This window comes from Pinus tabuliformis, chromosome 4_1, assembly GCF_031772625.1.
Source record: "Pinus tabuliformis cultivar Carrire ecotype Pingquan chromosome 4_1, CPIR1, whole genome shotgun sequence".
NCBI lineage: Eukaryota > Viridiplantae > Streptophyta > Pinopsida > Pinales > Pinaceae > Pinus > Pinus tabuliformis.
In genome coordinates, this window is record NC_142303.1 from 271,380,300 (window position 1) to 271,402,339 (window position 22,040).

Here is a 22,040-nt window from a genome sequence, read left to right on the forward strand (position 1 = left end):
TGACCCGGTGTTTGTCTACAAGCTTTGTATGGTCACACAATTATGACAAACCCATGATCAAGTCGATGTAATGCAAACTGGTCTACTTTAAAGAGATCCTAGGCATAAGTGCAAGTCATTTTAGAGTGATGTAACATACAGATCAAGAGCTCTTCAGCGAACTCCTAATTCCTAACAGATTATGCTTTATTCCTATATGTCTTCATTTTATCACATAGCAATTCTTATTTCTTTTGACACACTTCAAAGGTAGGTCGGCTTTATTCCATGATTGCTACACAATCATTGTAATATATATAGTAAAACAAAATTTCGTTGTCACTATGTAGATCCATATCCAATGAACAGAATCATATACTCTAAATTGCAGTCTCACTAAGTAGAGCAAGACTATGCACAAATGGAGCGAGCCATAATGTATCTGACCATAATCTCTTTAAAAATCAGCGTCTCTTTTGATGTCATAGAGTCAATGCCATTGAAGATTGATGCAATTTTATGAGTTCTCAAACCATCCGACATACAGGATATGATGATGTTACAATCCATACTATGCAACCTATACTAAGGGATCCTTCATACTGTATGTAGTCAAAAGCGAGTTACAAGAACCAGAGTTATGTATATGTGAACTCTCGTTTGTGCAAGCCATCATAGTATATATATCAAGCGTCTTTCCTTAGAAACATTGGGGTTACAATCATCAATGCGAGCCTTTCAGATTGAGCGAGCCATCCACAGAAGGTATATGACTTAATTTCAAACCAAACCAAATGTCAAGTAAGAAATTGCGATACATAGACTCGTGTCATTAATGAACCACAGGCGCCATGCAAAGGTTTCTTAAAAACTACGATGCAATGTCACTATAATCTGAATCATCTCAAAAGAATGTGTATAATTACATATTGTGACTGCAGAGATAGAGAACCATCAAAGGTACGGCCTATTGTAGCCAACGAGATATTTAGAATGAAATCACAGTTATCACAGTTTATATAAATGCATTTGTCAAAGTCAAGCGATGACAAAGCAAGGAACCACGAGCCATAGAAATGATACTTTTGTTACATAATGCGATGTAAACAAAGAGCGATATGATCTGATCCATATACCACAAAAAATGCAGGCCATATTGTATAAAGGTATAAGCCACAGGTCCACCGATGAGATGCTACAGGTATAATATATTCGAGCATTCATAGAAACAATATAATATAGACCATTGTACATCACACGGACTTCGCCCCATTGATTTATCTAGAAAAAGCCCCATATTCGAGATCATTTTCCACAAAAATCATTATAGAAGATCATCGAGATTCTTTCACGGAGAGAGATTCTTCAAAGATGCATTAGATCTTGAACCAAAAGCCAACAAAGTGCGATCTTCAGGCCTCCATCTTCATACCTTGATCTGATACCATGTTGTAAAATCAAGAGGTCTATAGTTAATTTAGATTTTCATTTCATAGTAATTTCTTGTGAAATCGGTTAGCTTTCTCTAATTAATTTTTATTCTTATTTTTTCATCAAACAATTACCATAACATGAAAATGAAGATCACAGAAACAAAAAAGAACACAAGATATAGGCTCCAAGCCAAGGCAAAAGCCCTCCAAGGGGAAAACCCGCAAAATTTTCTTCTTATAGAATCAGAACAAATGAGATATCCAAGACCCATAACCACAGAAAACTTCCACCTTTAGATGCCAAGACAAGCCTTCCATCTTTCCAGCAAATACATCAACAATAAACCAGCAACAAGAGATGTACCAAGGCAGATCTTCCACAAACCCTAGCTTAAGAAGAACTTCCTTCTTTCAAACTTTGGCTCTCCACTTCTCCTTGTCCTTCTGCCAGGTTCAGACCATAAATCATCAAGTGTATGTGTCAAAATGAGCTACATCTTCCCTCTATTTATATAGTTCAGAAGGGGTGCGAATAGACATGTCCATTGGAGTAGGGCCGACTTGGCACCTAAGAGGGGTTTCTATCCCAAAATTACATTTACAACGACAAAAAAAAAAGAAATTAACCAAAAAAAAAAAAACTTTTACAATAGGTTGCAAATAGGACTTTTGACTCTGACTCTAAACCTAGAAGCATGAAAAACATGTGTTTCTAGAAAAATAATAGTAATAATAATTTTTCTTTTTCTTTTCTTTTGCTTTTCATAAAATAGTACAAATTATGAAGACCGAAACTAGTTACATTCTCCAATAATCATTTGGTCTAGTATTTGTCCCTTAGGTACCCCTCCTAGGACCCTTGTTAGATTGTGTGGCAAAATTTTTGGTGCCATTGCCAAGGAAGGAGCAAATCTACCTCCTTGGGTTCAAATATTTGAAGAGGTGATTATTACAGCAACAATATAGATCATCTTCTAGCGACTCCTAAATTACTTGATTATGAAAGATACGACGAAGAAATCATAGCTCCTATAACTAGGGCCGCAGCTAAGAGGGATAATCAACGAGAGCATTCCCCTCTTGTTGAAAGGAACCACTTTCCTGACAATATGAATATACCAACACTAACCAAAATCAAAATCAAACTCAAACTCAAGCTAATGCCCCTAGGCCTAAGAAGTGGAATTTGGTTGCTTTCAAGCCTTTGAACTTTAGTGGGATTCTTAATCCTTTGTCTGAGAAGTATCATGAATGGCTACCAAAGTTCAAAGGAAGTGCTAAAATCCATGTAGAAAACTTATTTTTGGAAGTTGGCCCTCAAAGGATTGATGATGAAGATGTAGTGATGATGTGATTTGCTTTGACCTTTGAGGGGAATGTTAGGGAATGGTACCTTAGTCTTCCTCCAACTAGCATTAGTGACTTTGACTAATTTGAAGATGTTTTCAAGAAGAGATGGGCCTCTGATGTTGATGGAATTTATATCCTCGAAAAATTTTATCATTTAAAATAGAAAAATAAGCCCAAAGGTCACTAGCTCATTGCTTCTCTTTTTAGATCTCGGGGGGGTGTCCCTAGTGTTTATGCATCGAAAATCACTTAAAATCTGTGTGTTAATATAAGAAACCAGCACATAGAAAACGGTATTTGGGATGCGCACAAACAGCCAAAGACTAGAGAATATTGATAAATAAAATGAGAATTTCAATTTGTAACAACAAAATGTGAGGGAAAAGAAAGAAAGAATATGCACTCTAAGTGACTAATATAATCATAATAAAGTCATGAAAGAAGTCCAAGCCACTGCATAAGACATAAAATATTGCATCAAGAAGTTAAGAGCTACAAGAAAAGGCATAGTCAAACTTTATCTTTGTATTGGTCAAGAGATTGGTTGGATCATAGAGACAAAAACAAGACTAATCACAATATTATGTTTTGCTCAACGTATAAGTAGCGAGAAGAGAACAAGAGAAGAATGGATAACATTACTCACTGCTCACTAGAAAACTCTGCATAACAACAACCCAACGCCCTTATTTTATAGATTTCTTTAGGTCACTAAGGAAGGTACCTAACTCATGAAGCGATGATCCAAAATTATCATGTGCCTTGCTCAAATTCCCTCATGCACCATCTTTAACTCAATTTGAATTGAAGAAAACCCAAAAATAAGGTGAAGTCACCCTATTTCAAAATTTTCCCAAGCTCATTTTGAAAATAAGGGTACCAAGGAGGTGTTTCCTAGTGCATTTATCTTTTTGGACTAGGAAGACACATTAATGACCTTTTTGTCATGTGACATTATGAATTTTATTAATGTCATGGAGGAAAGTTACTTTTTATGGGTTATGTACTATGTACTTTAATATATTAATGTCATTCGTGTTATAAAGTGACTTTATGAGAAGAGTACAAAGTACACTTTTTAATATTAAAGTGACTTTTATGTTTTAAAAGTGACTATGAGAGAGAAAGTGCACATGGTACAAAAACATTAAAAGGTAATTAGGACACTCATTAATTGAGGGGGACCACATGAGAGAAAGGGTCAAGAGAGGAAATGATCTCCACCCTTCAACTAATGCGTTGAGCTTTAATCTCAGCGATTTGATCTCAAGGGTTAGGGTTCTCTTCAATTTGAGAAGAAAAAAAGGAAAAAAAAGGGTTTTCTCCCATTCATTATTCTCATGAGCATTTGAGAGAAGGAGAGAAGGAGCAAAGTGTTGGAAAATGTAACTAGGTTCTATCTTCATTAAATGTATTTGAGTCATCATGTAATGTACTTGTCAAAAGAATTATTATTATTATTATTATTATGACTTATTAAAGCATGGGTTTCATGCTTGGGTCATCATGTTTTAGGTCAAAGACCCCATTGAGGTCTTCTAGGATTTACTCTGAGTCAATAGAGTCATTGTACTTTTAAAGAGACCCTTCTTGGGCTTTTGAATCATGTAAAAAGGTTTAAGTATTGAGTCAAATATGAATTATGTTGCCTCCACACCAAGTCGACCTTAAAATGATCAAGTCAGCCTCGAAAAGGGCTATTCGACCTCACCAAAGGACTATAAATGAAGCAGTTCGAATTCCATTTGAAGCACACTCACAACAAGCAAGTTCGATATCTCTTGAAGCTGGGAAAAAAGTGTGAAATAGAGGAAGGAAGGCAAAAGTAGTGTGAGTTTGGTCTAGGTGAAGGAAAGAAGGAAAATCAAAGTTTTGGTCCATCTATCTCTCTCTCTCGTGCCATGGTTTGGAAGATCGAAGTTCTCTAGTTGATGTCGTAGCCAGTTGTTGCATGTTGTTGCTGCTATAGGTCGAAGTTGCTAGTGTTGGATGCTGCTACTTCAAGAAGCTGTATTGAGCCAAGATCGAAGTTTCTAAGTGAGGATCAACGTCTTTCTGTGAAGATCAAAGTCTCCAAAGCAAAGTCGAAGTTGCTGGGTCGAAGAAAGTGTTGTTATTGTTGTTGCTGCTGCCAGGTCAAGTAGGATCATCTGCAAAGGAAGAAGAAGGTTGACTTGGTGTGGAGGAAAGTTTGTGTCAAGGTCTAGAATCTTGGAATATCTCAGGAAAACTATTGAAGGAAGAATTACTAACTAGGTTTTCCCCTAGAGAGGGGTTTTGCCCTGGCTGTGAGCCTATATCTGGTGTCCATTGATTTATGTGCTATTGCTTTGGTAATTGCTTGATGAACTAAAAAAAAAGAAGATATAAAGGAACCTAATAAGAAATCAAGAACATCACAAGTAATTATCAAGTACAAGAAAATCTTTCGGCCTTTCTGATTTTCTAACACAAAGGAGGAGGCTACTACAGCAACTGCATGAGATTTCTATAGAAAGCAAGGAGCTCAAATCCCAAAGAAGAGTGAGAATAAAATCTGCTGGCACGATTTTCTAGGCAGCCTGAGTTTCCTGGCAGAGAAATCAGACTGTGCACAGATTTCGAGGCAGCTACAGGTCTCTTGTCACAAATTTTGAGAACATTTGTCAGCTGGCTGAGCATGCAGATTTAGACTGGAATTCTGGCATGAATTCCAAGGACAATCCCTGCTGCGATTTCGGTGGCTGTCAGCACAAATTTCAAGCCTCCTTCAGCATGAATCCCGAGGCCATAGTGTCAGAAAATAGGCACGAATTTTCTGTTAGTTTTCTGCTTAGTTTGAAACAATTTCTGACACACTGTCAGTGGATGGTAGGCACAGAATTCGAGGCAAATCCAAGGCTGAGATAGCTGACTGTGTGAGGCACGAATTTCCATGTAAACCTGGGCAGTGACATCAGCAAGAAAAAAGGGAGATACGTCTATTGTGTTTTTGCTGTGTATTAAATTTTCCTAAGAGCAATATAATCCTCCTTGAAGACCGTTTTCCCCTTGTGGGTTTTTGTAGGGTCATTAGACCAAAATCACTATGTAAAAATTGTGTGTGTGTGCTTGTCTTTACCTTCATATCAGCTGGAAAAAAAAAGAGTAGAGTAGTCTTATGTTTTAACTTTTAAGTTGAATGCAAGTTTAACATTTATATCAGCTATGTGTCATGTTAGGTTTGGGCATTAAACCTTATACAAAAACTTAAAACTGGGAGGGCTACCAGATTGCAAAATTTTCTACAGCTCATGTACCCTCCATGTGGAGTTCACTGGACTAAAAATAAACTAGCTGTCCAAATATATAACTTCCTCATGCAAGGTCACCCTATCTAAAATTATTCTTTTCCCTTTTAATAAATTTTCAATTTTATCCAAAGAGAGATATAGAAGAAAGGGACCTCACTTTACCAAGAATAGCTTATAAGTCGTTCAGCTGAAAATAGAACTAAGGCATTGAGCTAAAGTTTAGGCCACTGCTAATTTTTTTCCAACAAAGCACCTGGGGTCAACTAAGAATCATTGCCACATATCATCCAAATGGCGCCCTCACCTTCTACCACTTGTCGTCCTACATGGCAACCATACCTGCTGAAAATAGGAATCCCCTTAAAAGATAAGAAAAGACAAAAAATGTCAAGAACAGCTAGGATAACACTGCCAAATATCGCACAACTAAAATAGACACTACCAAAAAAAGAACATCTTGCATGTAGATGAATCACGCTTATCGAATTAGATTTTCTGCAAGGAATCCAAATGTATGCCTGAAATCAATGTGAGCCCTGAAACTCTAACTACTAGAAATAGCAGTGCCTCTCACGTTGCCCCAAAAGAGTTCATCGACATTGTGAACCCGCAAGGATCCCAACTATGTAATCATCTTTGACCTGCGAACCTCCTAACTTTGCCTCATAAAAAGTAGGTAGATTACTAAAAATAGCAATTTCCTCCAGAACTAATGAATAGGTCTCTGCCTCTAAAATGAACTCAAATCACTAAAGGAATTGTATCTGATCTCCACAAGAGTGAACTCTAATGTGTGTGAAAACTAACTCTAAATACCACTCTGATGAAAACTAGCTACTCTTAACACTTCAATAGCAATAGGCAAATTTGGAGGTTAACATGTAGTAAGGAAATACAATAGAAAAACAATAAAAATGAGGTCTAATACCCTTCATGTTGCATGAGGGTTTACTAAGTACTTTATGCATTTGCATCACTCATGAGTCATGATAGATACTTGCAGATAAATTTTATGGAATATTGGTGAGATCTAGGGCATTATAATGAATGCATGCACTTCCCCTACAAGTTCCCTTATGACCTCTTCAAACCACTACTTAACAGCGGGTGAATGGTATCTAAAGGTATGTGGTTGCTTGCACCTAGAGCTTAGCAAGATCACTGGTTGTGATTATTAATGTAAAATTAGAGCACCTTCATATTGCAATGTGTTTCAGTGTTAGGGTGATGTTCTTGATGTATTGTTCAATTGGGATAGCACATTACATAGAACTTTCCTTATGTGGTTTCAGTCATCATATGACAAGGTGATGGGATGTGGTCAGAATTGGCAGACATTGTTGGACGTACATAATACCTAACTAGAGTGCCGTAACATTTTGGCCCTTATATTGGATACGGTTTCCACCATAGTGTTAATATATATGACCTCCTGTGGAGCACCCAGCACATTTACTCCTTCACGCATGGTTCAAGGTATTACTGTGGTTTTTTTGATGTGGTATGATGTGGTTTCGAGCCTAATGAGTTAGTACCCTAGACTATTTGGGGGTTACTAACATTTGACACACTTCATTATCATGATGACTATAACCTTTAGAGGAGAGCTCCTCTTGTTCACATATGGTGAGGTTGGTTGTAGCCTTTTAACGGCTAGGTAAAAATTCCTACACTCCTCAGCATCCAATGATATTATGATGCCACTAAAAAAGGCTTGCATGCAGCAAAAGTTTTCCAAATGCCTTTGAAGTTGATTTAATATTAGTTCCGTTAATGGAACAACACATTATTAAATAAATGTAAAACTTATCTTTATAAATTTGGATATATGGTTACCAGAAGATTTCATCATAATCTAATCCAATGTTTTTCAAGCATGTATTAATCACTACATGACCTGTAAAATCAGTCTTTCAGATTTGGAATCATAACTGTAAAACAAGACATAAATACTTATAAGGGTAAAATGGCACAAGAAAAGTAAGTAATGAATTCAGATATTTGACAGAAATACCCTCTTGGGTAAGCATTTTTACACATCATTGCCACTATATGTCACTAGGCATTTGTCCCCAGTGTGCACAACATTGTTTTGTACTCGTATTCAGGAATCCAGCTTCAGCAGCAAGTTTTGGGATCTCAAACTGACAGAAGTGTTTGTACCGTAAACTAAATAAATTTGAAGAGTGCAGAAATATAACAACCTGAAAACATTTCTCTGTTGGAGAGTCACTAGATATAGGTCAAGGGATAGAAATCGTGACTTTAATTTACAAGAATTGTGCAAGCAGCTATCGTTCAATTTATGTATAGTACAAATATTCAAAACAATAAACCAAATTTAGTACCTTGATTTGGTACATCCCTAACAACTTAGCCAAAGGTGCAAAAATCTTCAATGTTTCTGAAGCGATGCTACGCTGCAAGAGTTACAAAGTGTGTAAGCACCTGAAAAAGAATTTAGTATTTCACCAGCAATACTGAGAGTATGGAACCTGGCCCACATATTGTCATCTTACTTGTTTATGTGGTGGCATGTGAGACAGAGTACGCATGTTGTGTAACCTGTCGGCAAGTTTCACAATAATAACACGGACCTGAAAATCCAATTTGCAAATGTTACATGGCCTTGCCAAAACACTTCAATCATGCTTGTAAACCACATTGTACTAAAGAAAACTACCTCTTCAGTCATAGCAAGAAACATTTGGCGCAAATCATTAGCTTTCACATCTTGGACAGAATTTTTTAAATCTGTACATTGCAGTTTACCAAGCTTGGAAACCTGCAAGATACAAGAAAAATAAGGCTTCAAAATTATTCAAAAAACAAGTTCAGGACATGCTTTCCTCAAAAGATAATATTTATAGTATAGGCACCTTTGTTTCTCCTTCGACAATGCGACGTACAACTGGACCAAACTCTTCTTCTATCCTTTCAAAAGTAACAACATTACTGTCTTCCACAGTATCATGTAAGAGGCCAGCTGCAATTGATTCCCAATCTAATTCCTGTCAAAATATTAAGAAACATTACAAAACATAACGTCAAAATAATCAAGCTTTATATTATATAAAGCAAAGCTAAATAAAAATATATTTTAAAAGAAAAAACTGCTATCAACAAATCTAGAAGCAAATTATTTGTGTGCCAAAATATTTACTTGACAGTTTTTACAAAACAGAGCAGATAGATGTCAAGAACACAACCATGAAATGCCACACATATTTTACTACAAAATAGCATGCTATCATTATGTCTTGTTGTCGCCCAAAGTGTACACCTAAGGCACAACGCTCAGAGTAGGGTCTGTCACCTATTCCCTAAACATAACGTCAAAAGAATCAAGCTTTATACTATATAAATCAAAGCTAAATAAAAATATATTTTAAAAGAAAAAACTGCAATCAACAAATCGAGAAGCAAATTCTTTGAGTGCCAGAATATTTACTTTATAGTTTTTACAAAACAGAGCAGATAGATGTCAAGAACACAACCATGAAATGCCACACAAATTTTACTACAAAATAGCATGCTATCAATGATCATTATGTCTCGTTGTCGCCCAAGTATACACCTAATAAGGTGCAACACTCAGAGTAGGGGCTGTCACCTATTCCTTACTCACTCAGTTTAAGCTTTCTCCTAGACAAGCTATGGGGGTTGGTCCCTAAAGATGGATAAATGAGGAAAACTTGTTGGAACAACAAGTTCTAGGAGACTAAGGGCAAGGCAATCACTTCTCTAGGCAACTTGATTTAGAGTTAATTGGCAAGTAAGATTGTTATTGAGCAATGTGAGGTGTTATAGGGATAGATTCAATTAGATTGATATGACACTTAGAATGATAAAGAGTGATAGACCAGTGCCTTAATAACGATGTTCAAATACAAATTAAAAGGACTTGCACAAATAAACTATATCTCAAGTTACAAGAAAAACAATGATGAAAGACAAAGTTAGTAAGAGATATCAAAAGATTAGCACAATTGGATATATGAGCAATAAAAGATAAAATTGCAATATAAATAAGCATAGTTACACGGATAGCGCTCCCAGGCATTGGAGAGCACGTACCCCACGCTCCCGCGCTCATGGGAGCTTGGCAGCTGGTAGGAAACGCTCCAAAATGGCCAGGAGCTTCAGTGGGTACTTTGGAGCTTTTAGGAAGCTTCGCTGCAACAGATTTTGACATTTCGGGTACCTATTTTGGGCAGATTTTCACATTTCGAGCACCTATTTTGAGCAGAGAAGGTACCATTTGTTTATTTTGCAAGTGATACATGTCAGGTCAGGGGGTTGGACTACATGAGCTTTGTAAAGCGACAGAGACGTGGAGATGTAGCAAAGCTTTCAATATAATATAGACAGTTGCTGCCAATCATTCCTTGGCAGCTCCTATTGCAAATCTTGAGGTTCAACAATTGCAAATAAGTCTACTTTTTGAAGTCTATCTTGAAGCTTTAATGATAAGATTCAACGAATTACAATTATGGTCAGAAAGGGAAAGAGTAGTGTGTTAGTTAATTTCATTTTATAAATTTCCAAACTTGAATTTCGAAGTTGAATCTAGGTAATAAGCAAGCTTTCATCTAGCATTATCAAGACATTAAGAATCAAGGTAATGAGCAAGAAGACGAGTCCCCCTTGGGTCCACATGATGAAAATGATGATTTTGAGGACACGTGTGATTGGAAGGATGAATTTATGGAAAGCGAAATTGAGACCAACCCTACCCTTCTCAAGGATATTACTCACGATGAATCCTCTTTTGAAAACCTTGAGAGAGATGATCCCATTAGCCCCTTGAAAGATGACATTGAAGATTACTTCCACATTGAAAAGGAGAAATGGGAAATTGTTGGTCCTCAATTTGATTGTGCTCCCACTTACGACACCGACAAGAAGGATGACAATGAGATTGGTCTTCCCTTCCCCTTGGGGCACTATTTATGATGACATACCCATTGATACCCTTGCGAAGGAGAATCTTCATTTTCCTTTGCATAAATAGGAGCTGTTGGAAATGATCAATTTTCCTTTTAGAAGAGACCGATCTTTGATACTAAGGGAATTGATAAGGCTCCCACTTCTCCTGAGTATGATTCTATGTTCAAATCACTTGAGCCTTTAGATTATGATTTTGGTAAAGCACAACTCGTTGAATGCAATATTTATTTCTCCCTTTTTCCTATTGGTCATCATCCCTGGTCATATGCTGTCAACTGTGAGCCCTTCCCCCTGCCTGAGAATAGTGTCAAGGAAAAGCCCTTCATCGATTATACTTTTCCTCCTTGGACACGCCCTCAAGGTTTTGACCACTCCATAGTCTCCCCTCTCCAGTGTAATCATCGTGTGCAACCTACTTGTGTTTCTCCATCTTATCGGCCTCCCTTTCCCACTAATCATAACCCAATGAAGGCCATTAGTTATGATGTAAATAATAAGGACAATGGTGGAAGTGATATGCCAGAGGTTACCATCACTAACACTTTATGAGCTTGGTTGTTGATATCTCTATGTTTTGGTTGCAAGAGAAGATCTCACGAACTAGATTACATCCTTTTCTCACCTCTTCTCACATAATCATCCATGTGTGCGCATCATATTTTCCCACCTCCCACCCACAACGTCCTCCATGTGTTTGGATTTGCATTCACTTTGGGATTTGCTACATGAGTACTCATACTGGCAAGAAAATGTATATTGATCTGATAATATGTTGGTTGCACTGGCTTTATGATTACACCTAGCATTAGCATTATCACATGCATAGGGTAGGATGCATTGCATGTTGCTTTTTGCATTAGAACTAACATCATATGACATTTCCCATGATAAATAGATAAATATTTGCATATTTTATTTTCTGTTGATTTTATGGCCTAAAATATAGCATGTGCGATCATGAGACACCGCGAAAGAATGTTGCCCCATGTTTTTCCATATATTATATGTGCAAGTGACAGGTATACGGTAACCAAGAGATTGTTGGAGTTCTCATGACCTCTCGTTCGAGTAGCTTCGCCCACCTCTTTGAGAGATCACATCCCAGTTGGAGCCAGATGTTACCCACCATTTTGTGGGTAATATCCCTAGGAGAAAATAATTTCTCCAAGATGGTCCTCAACCAGCAGCTAGCAGCCACCATCTAGCTCATTGTTCCATTTCTTCGCCACCTGAGCCAGCGATGTGATCCCTTGCCCATCTGCGATGATCGTATGTTTGAAGGTGGGCCTCCCAAACCTAAAGGTATGCCTTGTCATTTGGAAATTGAGTATTGTAGTTCGCTTATCATTGACACTTTTGGGCATGGATTAATGGGGGGATTCGGCGGAAAGTATGGGCTAGGTATGTGCTTTTGTCCCCTAATTCCCTCTTGGGAATTAACGTTGGATTCTAGTCCTGTGGGATCTCTTTTACTGTCCATTTGGTTCCAGGGATGGTATTTCATGGGAAACCCTGATTTTGGTTACATAGTCTCGCTCCCTTGTCTGCTTATATTACCCTCTTTCCATTCATTATTACCCATTCATCATTTCTCTCGCCTGAGTCCACATTCCTCCATTGGGTCCACATAGGGTTAACTTGCCCACACCTTGGGTCATGGCCTGGAATGAACCCTGGAGGTTGATGCAGCTGAAAAGAAAGACAAAAGCATATATGGCCACATTCAACAGGAAAATGTACAACAAAATGCAAAAGATGGTTAGGACAAATACAATTAGCATGTGGGCAAAAGCCAAAACATGTGCTCTACCCCATCATCATGGCCACCCCCCTGGTTCCTACAAGTTCATTGAGCCTTCTTCATCATATAGGAACCCATGATTGTTCCAACCCCTCGTGGGCGACAAACCGCCCCACCTTAAAAGGGGAAATTCACTGTTATATCTTATACACCCATGCTCTAACCTCTTGAGCCCCGAGCAGTTAATCAAAGAAAATAATAAAAGGGCAAAAGGCATATAAAGAAGGGCGAAAATCCAAGGCCGAGAAACCTCATGTACCGCAACTTCTCCCTCCTACTCATTATAAACCCCTAAGTGTGGGCTTCGCTCTTATTAGCTACCCTTGTACCCCAGCATGTGACCTAGGGCGGCTCCTTCTCATTCCCTAATTCATTCACCTATTTGTCACATGCCACCATCTTTTGAGGGATGTACTTTGACTATATTATCTCCATTTGGAGTTTAGGAGATATTGGCACATCCCGAAGCCCATTATGGATGGGTAGGCCATTATGAAGTCCCCACCTATGGTCCATGATAGAAGATTGTGCTAATAAGAAAAAGTAAAAAGTACCTCACAAATAGTTATCATCGTCAAAAGAATCTCACTATAACCCAGATGCCCTAGATTCTTCAACACAACCTTTTCCTCCGCAGGAACTATAGAATTAGATAAGATAGCATAGTTTCCCATATTAAGTTGTTCCATTATAACTTCATTATGGGGGCTCTTGGGGTCCTCAACATGGAATCTTCTTTCAGGCTCTCTGTTAAGTCTGACAAATCCACTTCCTCTAGGAGAAGGAATCACAGCATATGACCAATTCATCTGAATACTCCCTCCTAGATCAAAGGCACATTTTTTCGATAACAGCATACCCCAAGCATCCGATACATCAACTACAACAATGTCCATCGCAATCATTATATCAGAGTAAACTGACAAATGCACTTGCAAATCCTTAATTAACCCATGAACTTCAATCTTCTTGGAATCCATGGCACGTGCTGTAAAATGGTCTATAGATTCTCAAATTGAGCTGCTCCATGACCCTCCTAGTCATAACACAAGCTGATGCACCAGAGTCCAACATTCAATTATATAATCGAAAACTGTTAACAAGTAATGAAAAACAGTTGATGATCTTTATTATCTGAATCAATACTTTGCAAGCATACGAGAGCATCCTGATAGACAGGTTCAGGAGCCCTTTCACGAGATTCATCAATATGAGGAGCATCAATAGCCTTCAATAACTTAGACTTTTGAGAAGGAATCTTTAGAATCTCAGTGATAAGAACTATGATTTTGCATTATTAATCCCACCTCCCAAGTCAATATTCAAACTGGCGCTTGAAACTCTAGGGGTAATTTGATTTTCTTTTTGCTCTTTATTCCTCCGCTGATAAGTTAATCCTTTATCTTTCACAATCTCCAAGACTTGTTCTGGAGATGGCTTTTCTCCATACAACTCAGTGATCATGTCTTTCTCATCATTAACGTTATTAATACTATAAGAAGACAGGAGCATCTCAACACCATTATTATTCTCAACAACCTCCATCCAATCCTCCATAGACAAGTAACGTTCAGTACTAACTATATTTATCTGATCACTTGTCCCCGCCTTTCCACTGTCCAAGATTCCTCTTGCAACAGCGCAAGTGAGCCTCTTCATGAAAATTATCACAAGGTCTACAATATGGTAAAGATTGATCAACAACATTTGCAGACTCAAGCAGATTAGGCGGTCTTTGCTCATTAGGAGGGCCCCTCTTTTGCCATGCATTAATATTATTTCTATTATTTTGCATCTTATTTCCTTGAGACCTTTCCATATTGATTAAATGATTTTGAAGGGCAGTTATCTGATTTGCATGATCAACTTTCATATCCTTAATAAGTTGCGTTAATTCTTTAATGGGATCCTTATCAGCTTCTTTAACTTCTTTACCTTTTGATTCATTCTTATGATTACACCTAGAAAAACCTGGAATCTCAGACTTCCTAGACACCCTTCTACATTTTTCCATTTCCTCAGCCAAAGTCTGTGCAGCTTTCACATCAGCATGCCTAGCGTGCCACAACTCATAAGAAGGATCATCAGTGAACGCATTGATATAGTAAACCAGAAGAGACTTCTCAGGAGGCTTATAATCTTGAGGTAAATCCCTTGCAATATCATTAAACCTCTTATTGAAAGCAGACATTGGCTAGTTTGAAGGCTTGCTTCCATCTAATCACCCCACCATCTCTAAGCTAGTTGAACTCATCCCATAGGAGGATGTGTCTTAAATGAATATTCCCACACTTTGGACAATTTTGGAGGGATTGAAAATGGAGCTTTGGTCACCGCCTTAAGCAATATGACTCTCAAAAACTGTACTCCATATTACAGCAATTCCATGAACTAGCCCCTATGCTTAATGCTCGTTGAGTGGCCAAAAATCCCAAGGATAGGTGGATGCATCACCTGCATGATCTATGATATATGTGGCTGTCCTACAAGCTCAGAGTGTTTGCATGGCGTGTTTCTTATTAGGGGCTTGCCTCCTAGGCCCAATTGGTGAAGAGAAATCTCTCTAATGACCTCTGGCCTGTCTGTAACCATTTTGAAACAGTGAAGCACATGTTTTGGGATTGTCAATTTGCCAAGTGTTGCTGGAATTATGTTCAGACACGGTATTCAGTCCTCCGAGAGGGTAAGTTGCATTGGCATGCATCTCTTCTCGCCAACTCCAGCTATTTAGTCTGCTCTTCTTTTTTGGGTATCTGGCAAAGTCCGCACAACTCTTCCCTGTTTTCTATCTGGAATATACATTGTAAGTCTGTTTTGGATAATGAGGTTAGTCTCTCTCTACTTTTTGTAGTCTATGGCAGGATGAGGTGCTTACACAGCTGTTAGCCAAAAAAAATTGCCCATAAAGGATGCTAGGTATCTTAGATGCAGCTGCGTGCTCTGATTTTATTTCAGTTTTGGTAGCACTGAGGAACAGGATAGAAGTCCCATTGTGTGTTACCCTTCTGCTATTTTGTTTTTACTGATATAAATATTTTTCTGTAAATATATGACATATTTTTCAAAAAGAATTACTAGGAATTATTGAATTTTTACTGATCTTGGAAATGCATGAAATAAAAATTCATGTCTTACAAGCTCGCCAAGGATACGGGCAACTTCTACTGGATGTATGATGAATGGCTCCCCACTCCTCCGCTTCTGCCCATCATGAGCTTCAAAGGCTAACTGCATCATCAAAGAAAACATCATTTAACAAATCTTGTTCATTTAAAAAAAATATCACCGAGCAATTTATGTGCTTAGAAAATGATTTTAGCCATAATTTGCACACACACATAAAAGAAGCTCTCTCAAAAAGCAAAATTTGAGGGGAACTCAACAGTAACTGAGCAAATTTAAGTACCTTTTACTATCCTAAATAATATACCTTTAGAGCATCTTTGACCAACTGCAGATGTGCAGATGACAGATATAAAATAGTCGGTTTCAGAACCTGAAATAAAAATTCAATGTAAGGACATTGTACAAGTATTCAACATAATTCACATATAATCAAGTTAAAGGTGAAATGTCAAAGACTGAAAGTCTCCAAATATGTAGAACCTAGAGCAATAAAGATTACGAAATCACCGGCAGAGGCACGTCACATCTCGAGACACCAGAGATTGAACATATTGAAAACAGAAAAAATATTATGACAGCAAAGATTTATGCTGTGATGCAGGTGATGAGTGCAAGAAGGGTTTAGGGTGTCATTAATGTTACCTTGAGTCAAATTAGAGCCTAAGTGGGGCTCAACACAACCAAACTTACTATGATTTTGAAATTAGCATTTGTGCCAACCCAAGAGGAAAAACACTACACCAACGTTGCATATCAAAGAACATAATCATAATCAATTACCATATCATGAAGAATGCAATCTTCTCTTCCATGCTAAAAATATTTATGGGTGACTGATTGACACTAGTCTATAAGCTAAACACTTACATGCTAGCATTGTAATCTAATAGTTAAGTTGTGCAAACAAAGGAAACTAAATGTAATTAGAGTAGAAAGACGCCACCAGATAAAACAAAAACATGACATGGCATGCAAAAAAATTGATATAGAAAGAAAACAAAGAGGAAGGCATAATGGAAGATTGATTGTCAAATGAACCCTTATAAATCAATTTTACTATGCAAGATAATTATAACAACTATGTGCAGAGTGTGGAACTTGGATAGTGAATGTGTTTGCTAAGATCTATAAAACTTTCTAGGAATGTCTAAAAATACTCCATAACATCATATGAACTAGCATTTCAAAATAATTATGGGAAAAATGCAATCACTTAGATCTTGATTCTCTTGGGGATATAAATGAATTTGATATAATGCATCAGCTAAAATAAATAAGGCATGTATAGATGTAAGCTCACCTCCCACAGTGTTTTAACAGTAACTGGATCAGGATACTCTGGACTGGAATTAGATGAATAGCATGCTCTCCATCTCATATGAGCTCTTGTCCTTAACCTTAGTCTATAAGTCTTCAAACGAGCAACATCATCAAGATACTTGCTACAAGATTCTCCCATGAAAGGAGTGTCGTCACTACTCGCAACCTGCTTCAAAAAAGATAAATACCAAGAAAGTTAATATATATGTGGCATTACTAAACAACAAAATAATTATCAAAGAACACCTGCCAACTAACATCCAACCACTCTGAGCTGGGCGTAGAACAATTCTTAATGAAACAGCACCGAGGATTAAAAAAAAAATTTCAGACAATTACTTCTAATACACAACCCACGATGATTTCTTAATTTTGATAAAAATATAAAAATTAAAAAGATTTTACAAATGTCACAAAACACAACAACAAAAACAGTAGGCTAGAGCCAATAAATTCACACATACTCCATGCAATTTCAAGTGGATAAGTGTTAAAATTGGCAACTAGGGCCAAACTCCATGTGGCTCATCTTATTTATGGCAGCTGATATTTTTCTTGGATCCCTCTCATCGAGAGGTGTAGGATTGATCTAAAGATCATCCGATTCCGATAAGTATTCATGGAGTTATGAATTTATTTGTGTTATAAGACAATTCGTCCAAGTTGGCCAGCAACCAAATAACCCACACATGTGCTCAATGTTTTAGTATAAAAGGAGATGACTTGAGAGTCATTTCATACACACTTCTCTCTTCAATTCTCTCCACTTTTCTTGGGTTTTAGTGTGAGAGAAATCTAGGAGGAAGTAGCCCTAAGACGCAGGACGAAAGAAGGCTTAACAATCATCCCTAGCCGCAGTCCTAGCCCTAGCTTCTACGCATAACCTAGCCGCAGTAATGAAGAGAAGCCCTAACGTTATTAAGAAGGAGCCCTAACCTATACATTAGTCTCTACGCAGTCAAGAAGGAGGCCTATAGCCCTATACACTGGTCCCTACAAAGATGCAGTCAACGAGGATAATAGCATGCCCTAGCCGCAGTATTAGGAGGCTGCCCTAGACAGCGTGGAAGGGCTGTATGGACAGTGTATCTCTGAGGTAAGTTTAAGGGCTAAACGCAGTTAGTTTAAGGCCTGTTTCAAGGTGAAGGAGGGCCGAGTTCCCTTGCTGGAAGAGCCACAGTCATAGGACTGATTTGAGGGCACTTTGGAGGAGTGCAGATCCATGGAAGGGCAGCCGCAACCCTACACAGTCTTGCTGTAGGGTGCCGCAGTAATTACAGGCAGGCCGAGGTTGTTAAAGAGGGCTAGACTGCCCAGAACCACAGCAAGAAGGGTCAGCCTCCTAACAAAGGGCAACCGCACTCCTTAACAGCAGAAGTGAAGGCTGGATATGGGACTGTAATGATGCCCTGACCAGGTCTACGTGGCAGCATAGGAGTGGACCTTGAACAGTGAGCTGTAGCATGCAGCAGATGGTATTTTGGCGATGAAGATGCTAATGGATGAGGGTCATAGGACATGGTATAGCAACGTTCAATGGGACAACAGCATGCTGGGACAGCACAATGATGGGACAGCAATGACATTGTACAACAGTGCTAGTAAATGGGACAGCTGGGATACATGGCGCTGCTAAGACACATGGGGCAACAAGGTATGGCAAGGCTATTGGGACAGCAGCAAGATATAGCAAGCTGTGATGGGACAGCAAGCAAACATGGAATGGCTATGTCACTAACAGTGGGACAGCAGTATGTCACATAGGACAGCAGTGGCGAGCATGGTACAGCAATGGCACATGGGGCAGTTGTGGCATCATGGTGCAACAATGGCACATGGGACAGTAGTGCAGCCTAAGGTGCAGCAGTATGATGTGTACAGCATGGTCATGAGGTCCAGCGTTGTGATGATGGGTGCAGCATGGTGACGAGATGCAGCACAATGATAGGTGAAGGAGTCACCTTGGAGAATCAGTTGAAGCAGCATGTCTTCAACTGATCTCATGTATCATCTTCTTAGAGATGATCTATGCTTTTATCTAGATAAGTCAAAGTGTTGACTTTTGTTGTAAGTGTACCATCTCTCTCTGCTGAACTATTGAAGAACATATAAGAAAAATTTATCAAGGGTTTCCCCACATTGGGGTTTGTCCCTGGCTAGCGCCACATCTTGTGTCCTCTTGTCTTGGCTTGTCCTCTGTGATTTATGTTTATGTTCTATCTGCAGTTTACTTTAATGCTGATGTGATTGCTAATCTAGAAAAGATATTGAGCTAACTGTGAAAATTGAAATAAATTGCTCTAAGCATAGAACATACCTAAAATTAACATGGTATCAAAGTGAGGTGAAGACAAAGCCCAGACAAGAGTTAAAGAGCAATCACCAGAGACAGTTGGGAAAGGACAAAAGGATCAATGGATTCCTCATCCCTCTTCAAATTCACCAAGGGTGAAGTTGAAACAGAGAACATTATCAGAATGGCGCAGCGGAAGCTTCTGATGGCCTACCTAAAGATCACTTCAATGGGAAGTCCGGATCTAAGGGTGGAAGGAAAGGCAGATGCCTTGCTTGCAATAAGTTCGACCATTATGCGAAGGAGTGTCCGAATGGTAGGGACACATCACTTGATGATGATAACAATCATTCCAGGGACATCTTCAATGATCAGAGGAATGACAAGTAATGCACGTCATCAAGGAAACAGTTGACTGTTCAAAGAAAGCAAGGAACCCCAGATATGAAGAATCAAATGTTGTTTCTGATAAGGTAAAGAAGCGTTATCTTGTATTGGCCCTCTCCTTCAAATTTTGTGGGAATCTGGCTTATTGATTGTAGTGCTTCAAGGCACTTCATAGAATAGAAGGGTGATCACTCTAATTTAGTAGAGATGGAAACAATCGTGGGATTATACTTGGAGCCGATGCCACCTATCCCGGAAAGGGTGTAGGGAATGTTACCCCTCAATTGAATGAGGGTAACTCAATTCATTTCTAGAATCTCTTTTATGTACCTGATCACAAGAAGAACATAGTGTCCATTTTAGCAATGGAAGTCAAAGGTTTCAAGGTGGCATTCATCAATGGAAAGGTATGTATTTGAAAAGATGCTTTTGAGTTCAGGGTTGTATGCTGGAAGTCCATTGGAGACCATGTTAGTTGTCACATCTCATCTATAGCACCGAAGGTCTACTTATGGGGCCCTACCCGATGTGAGTCAGATGGTGACTCGGATGCCTGAATTCAAGAAGAGCATGAAGGTACATGTCTGAGATGTACCAAAGGAAAATCTTACAAGGGGACCATTCCCCTCATGTAGCAGGTCCACAGATTTGGAACAACCCAAGCAATTTGAGATTCATGATCAGGAATCTCATGCCCTCTATGGCTTGAAGCAAAACACCTCGGGCATAGTATGAGAGGATTGATAGCTATCTGATGAAGCTGAGATTCACTAGGAGTGAAACCGATCCAAACAATTGCTCGAAGGTTGTGGATGATAGACCTCTCATACTGGCACCTTCTGAGGACGACCTATTTCTAACAGGTGTAGACCCTCTCATTTACAGAAGTAAGAGGGAGTTGGATTCTGGATGTGGAATGGTAAATTCCAAGTCCGTGACTACATCGAGGATCTTAACTTTCAAAAGTTATATGGTAGTGATACCAGACCAGAATTGGTAAATGCCTCTAAGTTTCATAAACTCATTCACGTTGATGTTCTTGGTGAACTTTCGTCCAGACATGTTTTGCAGTTAGCATGATGAGCTCATATATGGTTGAGCCTCACTGGATTGGTGCCAAGAATCTTCTGAGATATCGTCGAGGCACAATCTCTCGTGAATTAAGACACACTGCCGGAAATGTGAAGCTGCATGATTATTCGAATGCTGACTTGGCAGGCAGTGTGGAGGATCGCAAGAGCACTTCTGAGTGTTGGTTCTTTTTGGATTCCGCTTTGATATCATGGATGAGCAGGAAGCAGAAGTCGGTTGCTATAAGCACCACTGAGACTAAATACATAGCTACGAGTATGATCTCGTGTGACGCTGCCTCATTGTGGAAGCTCTTCAGCAAATCTGTACACATACACTGTGATCCTCTGTCACCCAGGGGGGGATTCAATTGTCGAATCCCGTATTCTATGATTGCTCCAGCATATAGACATCAGATACTACCTTATCTGGGATATGGTATGTCGATGAGCGAGGAGGCTCCATCGCATTGAGACTAATGTACAGGTCGCAGACATTTTGTCAAAGCCTCAGGGAAAGGTCAAATTTGTGACTTTCCCAAACGACTTGAAGTCGTTGAGAGACCCTCTTATGAGGGTACTGCATGATGCATGCATTGAGCTCTGGGAGCTCTGAGGGGCTTGGGGTAGTTCTTGGAGCAACAAGCGACCATAGGGCAACTCACCCTCCCCTAATGGTGTGTTGTGTACAGGGTGAATGGCTCAGCCTTCCCCTGTGATACCCCGTGGCGACTTAGGGACAGGATGAATGGTTCTCCTGTCGAGGCATCCTACCCATGCAGTCTGGGACTCATGGGAAGTACCTCTCATCTGGCCAATGAGCAGGGAAATGGGGTTAGGGACCATAGTAGTACTATCGATGGACGCATCGTTGTATCTACCGTACTCCCTATGCTAGGATGACCTCCATTGATCTAGGATCAGTATGAGTGGTTTGAGACACTCTCTTGTGATATTGATCTGGGATCAATAAAACTGACTTCGGGTCAGTAAGAGTGATATGACTCACTCTCTTGGAACTGATCTAGGATCAGTAAGAGTGGTATGACACACTCTCTT

At 39.0% G+C, this 22,040-nt stretch overlaps 1 protein-coding gene across 7 annotated transcripts in view; it reads right to left on the reverse strand.

Annotated features, from left to right (window-relative positions):
• RSH1 (RELA/SPOT homolog 1) overlaps positions 1-22,040 on the reverse strand; it is a 232,625-nt gene that overhangs the window by 185,670 nt on the left and 24,915 nt on the right. For 3 of the 7 annotated variants that reach the window (XM_089419586.1, XM_089419589.1, XM_089419588.1), the window contains exons 4-11: positions 17,212-17,400; positions 16,216-16,281; positions 15,921-16,013; positions 9,244-9,357; positions 8,914-9,045; positions 8,718-8,819; positions 8,554-8,631; positions 8,383-8,454 (exon numbers count right to left, since the gene is read on the reverse strand). In XM_089419586.1, the coding sequence (XP_089275712.1) occupies positions 8,383-8,454; positions 8,554-8,631; positions 8,718-8,819; positions 8,914-9,045; positions 9,244-9,357; positions 15,921-16,013; positions 16,216-16,281; positions 17,212-17,400 (846 nt within the window). The remainder of the gene's footprint in view (positions 1-8,382; positions 8,455-8,553; positions 8,632-8,717; positions 8,820-8,913; positions 9,046-9,243; positions 9,358-15,920; positions 16,014-16,215; positions 16,282-17,211; positions 17,401-22,040) is intronic. The other 4 variants (XM_089419590.1, XM_089419591.1, XM_089419587.1 and 1 more) reach the window with 3 other exon arrangements.